At 41.3% G+C, this 11,082-nt stretch overlaps 1 protein-coding gene across 1 annotated transcript; it reads left to right on the top strand.

Annotated features, from left to right (window-relative positions):
- The first annotated feature begins 270 nt into the window (after window positions 1–270).
- On the top strand, window positions 271–9,691 carry LOC124015779 (zinc finger protein 2 homolog). The gene is made up of 2 exons (XM_046331242.1): window positions 271–836; window positions 8,071–9,691. The coding sequence occupies exons 1-2, from the start codon at window positions 560–562 to the stop codon at window positions 9,450–9,452; spliced, it is 1,659 nt and encodes a 552-aa protein (XP_046187198.1). The 5' UTR covers window positions 271–559; the 3' UTR covers window positions 9,453–9,691.
- The last annotated feature ends 1,391 nt before the right edge of the window (window positions 9,692–11,082 follow it).

Raw genomic sequence — 11,082 nt, 5'->3', positions numbered from 1 at the left:
ACATCTACCTGATGTATTGTTACACCACGTAGGAGCACTATAGACCTACAGTAGCTCGCTACTTATTTAGATGTAATTTGACTTAATGGAACTGCCTTAAATGTGCTGTAGTAAACATTGTTTTATTCGCACTAATCAATCCACACATTCAAGTCTTTTGTATGTCTCAATATAATAGTATTATTTAATTAAATCCATTTAAAAATAATCTTTGTCTGAAAATAAAATATGATCCTCAGCTGCGTTTCCCCTCCAGTCAGCAGACGGAGATGTGCGTCTTTCATGCGACGCTGCCAGTGTGACGTATAATCTAGTGGACGGTTCTTCAGAAACAGCTCGTCAACCACCTCCGTAGCTTGCTAGCCAACATAGCCGAAAGATTCAAGCTATTTATACGCTTTCGATGTATATTAGCTACTGTGTTTTAGACAAACTTCTGTCGTATCTACTTGTTAACCTATTTAATTTAATATTACGTTATTTTTTATTAGTCAGCTATAGTAGCTGGCAGGTTAAGTTAGCTCTAGTCGCTAATGATAGCTAGCTAACATCCCCGACCATGAGCTCCCTAAACTACTCCGCTCCTGTTAAAGAAGAGGGGAAATGCTGGACGGAGAAAGAGGGTCTTTGGCTGAACATTGTCGTGAAAGAGGAGGAGGAAGAGGAGGATGTGACAGTAACACAAGTGGAGGATGAGGCTGTTACAGTGGAAGAAGAAGAGAAAGACGTTTCAGTGAAAGAAGAGGAAGATGCTGTTTTTGGAGTGAAGAAGGATGGGGAGATTACTGTCACATTGAAAGATGAAGAGGTGGAGATAGGAGATCTGATTCACACCAGTAAGTATCGCCTTAAATTGGTTTTTAACTTTGGATTTTCGGTGTTGGCTCGTCAATACCTCTTCAACGGAGGGCCCTGGGATGATGACTGATATGTCTAAAATCAGACTTAGAGAGAAGACCCCTTGTTTTTCTGTTCCGTTTCCAAAAAAGTGGCTTAACATATATATTTGAGAAGGGTCTATCAGTAAAGCAGACTGGGGGACGGCATGTAGTGAAATGTAGTGATGATTTACTGAAACACTGTGCCCCTCAATAGTGCCATGTGAGAGTTGGGTTGACATTACACCAAAGATTATGGATATACTGACAAGATGTACTCCTCCCTAATAAGGGGAGTTGAAGCGGTTGCGGGTCTGTCTAGCTCCCGTTTATCCTTTTTTTGGATTGGTGGATACATCTTATTATTGTAAACTATTGTTTATATTCTATAAGTGTTGTTGACATCCACCGCCTGTATTCAATGGAGAGATGCTAAGCTACTATCATGAATATGCATAGCGATCTGGAGACAACTCCTGTAGTGTTTTTATCAAAGTTGTCGGTATGTCACGTGTCCACGTAACAACTTAATCATTACGAAACTTCTGTTAGATCAAGTAAACCTCACGTAGCAAATAAGCCATTACTTTTGTTGTTGACCAAATTCAACATTTTCCAAGTTGGGTTGATAATTGTTTGCACTTGGATACAACCTACTGGCATGTCCTAGAAAGCTAAAGTTGTTAAATTCCTGGATTTTAAATTAGTATTTTCCATAATAATGGTGATTTGTTTCTCCCTTTCCACATGTGGGATATGTAATATCGGTGCATCCCATTATTATAAAATTGATTATATTATACTTTTTTCCCTCATCAATCTACACACAATACCCCATAATGCCAAAGCAAAAACAGGTTTTAGATTTTTTGCAAATGTATTAAAACTATTCCCCATGATAACTAGTCTTCAAATCAAATCTATTTATATAACCCTTTTACATCAGCTGATATATCAAAGTGCTGTACAGAAACCCAGCCTAAAACCCAAACAGCAAGCAATGCATGTGTAGAAGCACGGTGGCTAGGAAAAACTCCCTAGAAAGGCCAAAACCTAGGAAGAAACCTAGAGAGGAACCAGGCTATGTGGGGTGGCCAGTCCTCTTCTGGCTGTGCGATTGGGTGAAATTATAACAGAACATGGCCAAGATGTTCAAATGTTCATAAATGACCAGCATGGTCAAATAATAATAAGGCAGAACAGTTGAAACTGGAGCAACAGCACAGCCAGGTGGACTGGGGACAGCAAGGAGGCATGGTCCTAGGGCTCAGGTCCTCTGAGAGAGAGCCCTTAGTAATGTAAGATGTATGATCCCAGGATAACTAGTCTCAGAGTAATTCAAGTCTCAGATAGTTTTAACCCATTACAGTCTAAGCCCTGTCTGAGGGGGAGGTTCTTCTAAGCTATATGGAATTGTTTTAAGAAGGTTTAAACAACATGAAGGGCTTCCCCTGTATTGTTTTAGAAGGTTATACTTAGGATCAGTTTGCTATTTGATTTTGAACTGGAAGACTCATGGAATTATCAACAAAAAAGATTTGTCCATACTTCTATAACTCAGTAAAAGGCACCTGGCAGCCCGCTTGGAGTTTGCCAAAAAGGCACCTAAAGGACTCTGACCACGAGAAACAAGATTCTCTGGTCTGATGAAACCAAGATTGAACTCTTTGGCCTGAATGCTTTTTGGCAACCTCCAAGCTGGCTATCATGTGCCTTTTACTGTGGAGTGGATTCCGTCTGCTCACCCTTCCATAAAGACCTGATCGGTGGAGTGCTGCAGAGATTGTTGTCCTTCCGGAAGGTTCTCTCATCTCCACAGAGGAAATCTGTAGCTCTGTCAGAGTGACCATCGGGTTCTTGTTCCCTTCCCCGATGAAGGCCCTTCTCCACCGATTGCTCAGTTCTGCTGGACGGCCAGCTCTTGGAAGAGTTTTGATGGCTCCAAACATCTTACATTTAAGAATGATGGAGGCCACTGTGTTCTTAGGGACCTTCAATGCTGCAGATTTGTTTTAGTTTTTTCGTAACCCTTCCCCAGATATTTGCCTCGACACAATCTTGCTTGGTTTTTGCCTTGACACCTGTGGGACCTTATATAGACACGTGTGTGCCTTTCCAAATCATGTCCAATCAATTGAATTTACTGGCACAGGTGGACTCCAAACAAGTTGTAGATGCATCTCAAGGATGATTAATGAAAACAAGATGTACCTGAAAGCAATTTTGAGTCTCATAGCAAAGGGTCTGAATACTTATGTAAATAAGGTATCTGTTTTTTTTTAACCTGTTTTCACTTTGTCATTATGGTCTATTGATGACACCCCTCTGAAACAAGATATCCATCAGAAAAAAAACCTCTTCCTTAGCCTACTCCTCCCACTGCTGCTGGCCTTTGTAAATTCTGATGTTATGCCTCTAAAGTTTCTGGTAATAGGCTACACCAGCAGTCGTTATGCTCCTATAGTTTCTGGTAAATAGGCTACACCAGCAGTGTCAGCAACCTGACAGCTGACACCTACAGCTGTAGACTATTTGTGAAAGGGATAAGAAGTAAGTCAGGTATTTTGACATTTCCACTGGATCCGCGTATTACGTTTTTCCCTTTTGTGCCGAGTGGATATCGAAAGTTCAAGAGCTGGAAATATTTTTCAAATACTTTGAGGAACTATTCTCATTTGCAATTGATTCTGATTAGACTTAGTTTTTTTGCTGTTTGAGGTGAAAAGCATTACTTTGAGAAGCTCCAGAACTCATTAGTGGTGGTGCGTTAAGACAATCAGAAATACTCTCAGACATCCCCAAAATGGGCACATTTATAGGCCTACATTTGCATGCAGGCCAGGTAGACTAGTCCTACTACTATATGCGTAATTAGGTGTGCTTCCTAACATTGACAGGAGTGTTTCAAACAAAACACACTTAATAAATTGACAAAACTGACGCATCTTGCGGGGTCAGGTCTGGGTGGTCTGCCAGGGGCCGTTTCATTTAGTATCCGTTTAGGTCTGCATGGGGAATGATTGTATTTTCCCAGATTTAAATATCTCTTTTTCCATTTTAAATTAATTATACCTTCCGGCAACCCGCCTCACCCAATGTGACACGGATCTGCAAGTTAACTGACCCTCTCTGCCCATTCATTGCCATTTTACCTGTTGTTGTCTTAGCTGATTTACTGTTGTCTTAGCTATCTCTCCCAATCAACACCTGTGATTGCTTTATGCCTCTCTAATGTCAATATGCCTTGTATACTGTTGTTTAGGGTAGTTATCATTGTTTTATTTTACTGTGGAGCCCCTAGTTACACTCATCATGCCTCAGAGAACTCTTTTGTCCCACTTCCCCCACATGCGGTGACCTCACCTAGCATAACTAGTGCCTGCAGAGATGCAACCTCTCTTATCGTCACTCAATGCCTAGGTTTACCTCCACTGTACCCGCAACCTACCATACCCCTGTCTGTACATTATGCCTTGAATCTATCCTACCACGCCCAGAAATCTACTCCTCTTATCCTCTGTTCCCAACGCACTAGACAACCAGCCTTTAGCCGTACCCTCATCCTACTCCTCCGTTCCTCTGGTGATGTAGAGGTTAACCCAGGCCCTGCGTGTCCCCAGGCTCTCTCCTTTGTTGACTTCTGTAACCGTAAAAGCCCTGGTTTCATGCATGTTAACATCAGAAGCCTCCTAGCTAAGTTTGTTTTACTCACTGCTTTAGCACACTCCACCAACCTTGATGTCCTTGACGTGTCTGAATCCTGGCTTTGGAAGGTCACCAAAAATTCTGAAATGTCTATCCCCAACTACAACATTTTCCATCAAGGTAGAACTACCAAAGGGGGAGGAGTTGCTATCTACTGCAGAGATGGCCTGCAAAGTTCTATACTAGTTTCCAGGTCTAAGCCTAAACAGTTCGAGCTTCTAATTTAAAAAATGAATCTCTCCAGAAATAAGTTTTGCACTGTTGCCGCCTGTTTACAGAACCCCCTCAGCTCCCAGCTGTGCCCTGGACACCATATGACCCTGCCCCCCCCCCCCAATACACAGTCAGTTACGTAAGCAAAAGCTAGCTTTTTCAAACTGAAATTTAGCTCTAACTCCAAAAAGTTTTGGGACATTAAAGTCCATGGAGAATAAGAGCACATCATCCCAGCTGCCCAATGCACTGAGGCTATGAAACACTGATACCATCGGATAACTCCATGATAATTGATAATTTCAACAAGCATTTCTATACGGCTGGCTATGCTTTCCTCCTGGCTGCCACAGCTCCCCACCCCCCGCAGCTACTTGCCCCAGCTTCTCCTTCACCCAAATCCAGATAGCTGTTGTTCTGAAAGAGTTGCAAAACCTGTACCCGTACAAATCAGCTGGGCTAGACAATCTGGACCCTCTCTTTCTAAAATTATCCGCCGCCATTGTGGCAACCCCTATTACTAGTCTGTTCAACCTCTCTTATCGTCCGAGATTCCTAAAGATTGGAACACTTCCGCGGCCATCCTCTTCAAAGGGGGTGACACTCTAGACCCAAACTGTTACAGACCTATATCCATCATGCCCTGCCTTTCTAAAGTCTTCAAAAGCCAAGTTAACAAACAGATCACTGACCATTTTGAATCCCACCGTACCTTCTCCGCTGTGCAATCCTGTTTCCGAGCTGGTCACGGGTGCACCTCAGCCACGCTCAAGGTCCTAAACGATATCATAACCGCCATCGATCAGAGACAATACTGTGTCGCTGTCTTCATCGACCTGGCCAAGGCCTTCGACTCTGTCAATCACCGTATTCTTATCGGCAGACTCAACAGCCTTGGTTTCTCAAATGACTGACTCGTCTGGTTCACCAACTACTTCTCAGAAAGAGTGTCAAATCGGAGGTCTTGTCTGGCAGTCTCTGTGGGGGTACCACGGGGTTCAATTCTCGGGCAGACTCTTTTCTCTGTATATACCAACAATGTTGTGGGTGATTCCTTGTTCCACCTTTACGCAGACAACACCATTCTGTATACATCTGGCCCTTTTTTGGACACTGTTAACTTATTGGTGACAGGGGGGCAGCATTGAGTAGCTTGGATGAATAAGGTGCCCAGAGTAAACTGCCTGCTACTCAGTAGCAGTAGAAGCCTCATTCAAGTTTCTAAAGATGGTTGACATCTAGTGGAAGCCGTAGGAAGTGCAACTTTATCCATATCTCAATGTGTATTGAGGTTTGTAAAACTACAAACCTCGGATGTCCCACTTCCTGGTTGGATTTTTTTTCAGGTTTTTGCTATACTCACAGACATCATTCAAACAGTTTTAGAAACTTCAATGTTTTTTCTATCCAATACTAATAGTAATATGCATATATTAGCATCTGGGACAGAGTAGGAGGCAGTTTACTCTGAGCACACTATTCATCCAAAAGTGAAAATGCTGCCCCCTGTCCCAAAAAGGTTAACAAACCTCCAAACGAGCTTCAATGCCATTACAACACTCCTTCCGTGGCCTCCAACTGCTCTTAAATGCTAGTAAAACTAAATGTATCCTTTTCAACCGATCTTTGCCCGTACAGCATCACTACTCTGGACGGTTCTGACTTAGAATATGTGGACAACTATAAATACCTAGGTGTCTTGCGAGACTGTAAACTCTCCTTCTAGACTAATATTAGGCATTTCCAATCCAAAATTAAATCTAGAATTGTCTTCCTAATTTGCAACAAAGCCTCCACTCACACTGCCGAACATACCCTCGCAAAACTGACTATCCTACCGATCCTTGACTTCAGTGATGTCATTTTCAAAATAGCCTCCAACACTATACACAGCAAACTGGATGCAGTCTATCACAGTGCCATCTGTTTTGTCACCAAAGCTTCATGTACCACTTCTCTCATCGGCTGGCCCTCGCTACATATTAGTCTCCAAACCCACTGGCTCCAGGTCATCTATAAGTCTTTGCTAGGCCACCTTAACTCAGCTCACTGGTCACCATAGCAACACCCACCCATAGCACGTGCTCCAGGAAGTATCTCTCACTGGTCATCCCCAAAGCCAACACCTACTTCGGCCGCCTTTCCTTTCCTTTCCAGTTTTCTGCTGCCAATGACCAGAACGAATTGCAAAAATCACTGAATCTGGAGACTCTCCCTCACTAACTTTAAGCATCAGCTATCTGAGCAGCTTACCGATCAATGCAGCTGTGCACAGCCCATCTGTAAATAGCCCATCCAACTGCCTACCTCATCCACGTTTTTTACTTTTTTAACTCTTTTTCATACCAGTATTTCTACTTGCACATCATCTTCTGTACATCCATCACTCCAGTGTTAATTTGTAATTACTTCGCTACTATGGCCTATTTATTGCCTTACCTTCTTACTCCATTTGCACACACTGTATATAGCCTTTCTATTGTGTTATTGGCTGTACGTTTGTTTGTCCCAAGTGTAACTCTGTTGTTTTTTTGTCGCACTGCTTTGCTTTTTCTTGGCCAGGTCGCAGTTGTAAATGAGAACTTGTTCTCGACTGGCCTACCTGGTTAAATGAAAGGTGAAATACAAATAAATCTTAACTTTATTAGCAACATCCAAATGTATACTGTCATTAATGCGGTTCTTCAATAATTACACATAATTCTTAATACTGTAGCAAACATTATATTAAGCAGGACATTCAAACGAGCCTCACAATTATAATCCTAAGTAGTGTGAAATGTACTCATAAGCAACCTGGAAATGGAGGTTACTCCCCTGCATTTTCCCCCATTCACATTCAGAATACATTGTGAAAAACTATAATCTTTGCTCACCATTTTTGCTCCTGGCAGCTTTACTACATCCATAACTATCGGTTTCCTCATTAGCAGGGAGGTGTTTCTGCAATCAACTTGTGTGCTCATCGCCCTCGTCTTGCAATTTTATTAACCACAGAAAGGGGCCTATATATTGGAGACCAAAGTCGTCTGATTTCAACAACATGAATAACTTATTTCTAGTCTACAATCATCAATGTTACTACTAATGGGAAAACAAGACAAAATGTTACTATTCTTGCTCATTTTAAGACAATTGTCAAGTAATTTTAACATTCATTACAGACGTCAATTGTTCTACAACATCATGACTATGCTGTTGGTATCACCTTTTACCGTGGATTACCGCTGTTTGTGGGCCTTTAACCATCTGTCTGACTTTGTTGTTCACACAGGAAAGAGACGGGACTATCGTGGATCCTCTGGGGAGCCTCAACAACCTCATGATGCAGACAAGGTAGAGAAGAGTCTCTCCAGATCAGAACACATCAAGAAACACCAGCAGAGACCCACAGGGAGGAGAATTCACTGCTGTTCTGACTGTGGGAAGAGATTCACCTCCCCATCAGGCATTAAAATTCATCAGAGAACACACACAGGAGAGAAATCTTATAGCTGTGGTCAATGTGGGAAGAGTTTTAGACAATCTGGAAGTCTGACAGTGCACCAGAGAATACACACAGGAGAGAAACCTTATAGTTGTGATCAATGTGGGAAGAGTTTTACGACATCTGGCTCTCTGACTCTCCATCAGAGAACACACACAGGAGAGAAACCTTATAGCTGTGGTCAATGTGGGAAGAGTTTTGTTAAATCTAGCAAGCTGACTCAACACCAGAGAACACACACAGGAGAGAAACCTTATAGCTGTGATCAATGTGAGAAGAGTTTTACTACATCTGGCTATCTGACTCTACATCAGAGAATACACACAGGAGAGAAACCGTATATATGTGATCAATGTGGGAAGAGTTTTGTTCGATCTGACCAGCTGACATTACACCAGAGAACACACACAGGAGAGAAACCTTATAGTTGTTGTCAATGTGGGAAGAGTTTTGTTACATCTAGCTCTCTGACATTACACCAGAGAACACACTCAGGAGAGAAATCGTATAGCTGTGATCAATGTGGGAAGAGTTTTGTTACATCTAGCTCTCTGACATTACACCAGAGAACACACACAGGAGAGAAATCTTATAGCTGTGATCAATGTGGGAAGAGTTTTACCACATCTGGCTATCTGACTCTACATCAGAGAATACACACAGGAGAGAAACCCTATATCTGTGATCAATGTGGGAAGAGTTTTGTTACATCTAGCTGTCTGACATTACACCAGAGAACACACACAGGAGAGAAACCATATAGTTGTGGTCAATGTGGGAAGAGTTTTAGTAATTCTGGTGATCTGACAGTGCACCAGAGAACACACACAGGAGAGAAGCCTTATAGCTGTGGTCAATGTGGGAAGAGTTGTAGTAATTCTGGTGATCTGACAGTACACCAGAGAATACACACAGGAGAGAAACCTTATAGCTGTGGTCAATGTGGGAAGAGTTTTGTTTCATCTAGCAAGCTGACTCAACACCAGAGAACACACACAGGAGAGAAACCTTATAGCTGTGATCAATGTGGGAAGAGTTTTGGACAATCTGGCACTCTGACTTTACACAAGAGAACACACACAGGAGAGAAACCTTATAGCTGTGGTCAATGTGGGAAGAGTTTTGTTTCATCTAGCAAGCTGACTCAACACCAGAGAACACACACATGAGAGAAATCGTATAGCTGTGATCAATCTGGCAGTACACAAGAGAACACATACAGTAGAGAAACCTCTTAGCTGTAACCAGAGATAATCTGATAAAAAATCTCTGATCAAATATCAGAAAATACATACATGGAGTTGTTTCATGATATCAATGTCACGATGTAGAATGTGTTGACATTGCAGTAGGAGTATTTTAATGTCACAATGTAGAACCCAAAACGCTATTTCATAGACATTGAAATCCTGCTTTTTTTGATTAGAGAACATCCAGGGCAGGACATTACCATGGGACTTGGGGCTCTGCATTTTTTATTTCCCCTTAAATTCCTCAAAAATGTCAGAAAAACACTTATGTTCCTAAGTTACTGTGTTTTGGGGTGAAGTTACCAGGGCCGGTCATAAAGATGGCAAACTTCCTAACATAACTAAGTGGATATGATATACACACAAGCTGAAAAATCTGCATTTAGCATCAAGTCTACAATATTGTTAGTTTACCTATGATTCTTTATCATTATTTCTAAAATGTTTAAATGTCATTAAAAGCACTATACAAAGTAAATGTATTATTTATTATGGTCTGACATGTCTGCGGAAAAAGTTGCATTTTTGTAATGTGTTTTGTTTGGTCAATTGCTTTGTAAATATCAATTCACGTTTGTTGTGCCACTAAATAAACTATTATTTAAGTCAATATTGTTTAATGGAGGGAGGGTGGACAGGGAGTTTTAAAAAATTAACCCAACCCCAAAAGGTTCTTTGAGGAATCATTTTAATGGGTTCCCAGGAGCCTCCCAGTAACTATAGATCTTCCGCTGCTTTCTAAAATATCATCCCGCTTATTATCTTCCAAATTTCAATCATCTGATTGAGCATATTTCTAAATGTTACTATCCAAAAGTCAAATTAAGACTCCTTTCCACATTCACACAACTCTCATATCACAGTCACACAATGCTATTTCCAAACATACCTAGTCAATGAGTTGTTTTTCAACAATATTTTAATCTGCAGGAATATTTTCACATTTCTATGTCATGTTTAGTTCCTAGGATAATGTAACTCATTCACATCTTTCAATACTTCTAAAATGGGGTGCAGGTTTAAAACAATTACAGGTGCACCTTACTATCTTCTATATCATAAATGGTCTTAACTAGTAAACACAGATTCTAGTTTTCATCCAGTTCACACAGATAGCTGACTGGGTCCTGTTTACACTTCCACACAGCAATACACACTCAGTCTACAAGGCTTTTCTAAAAACTCCACTTTACGTGTTTTGCTCACCTCTTTCTTTAAAAAGAACTATGTTCGATATGTGGTATCCACTCGGCTCGCTGCCTCTCAGATTAAAGGTGGGACCATCTGCTCCGTTCCCAAAGTGTGGTCTCCCTGAGATCCCATGTTTGAGGGATCCCTCGTGCATGATTTACCTGGGTCGTCAGGAACGGTCACCAAGTGAAGATTAACATCCCCATCGCCAAATGTGGTTATTTTCTTTAATGTTAAATGAGGAAACAAACTTATCACACAAGTCAGATTTATTCTTAAACTAAATCTTTATCCACCTATAATGGAGCAGGTCAATACAACACACACACATAAAGTGAATCAATTGAGTCTACGATAA

Source organism: Oncorhynchus gorbuscha, linkage group LG26 (assembly GCF_021184085.1).
Source record: "Oncorhynchus gorbuscha isolate QuinsamMale2020 ecotype Even-year linkage group LG26, OgorEven_v1.0, whole genome shotgun sequence".
NCBI classification, from domain to species: Eukaryota; Metazoa; Chordata; class Actinopteri; order Salmoniformes; family Salmonidae; genus Oncorhynchus; species Oncorhynchus gorbuscha.
This window is presented reverse-complemented; position numbering and strand designations above follow the sequence as displayed.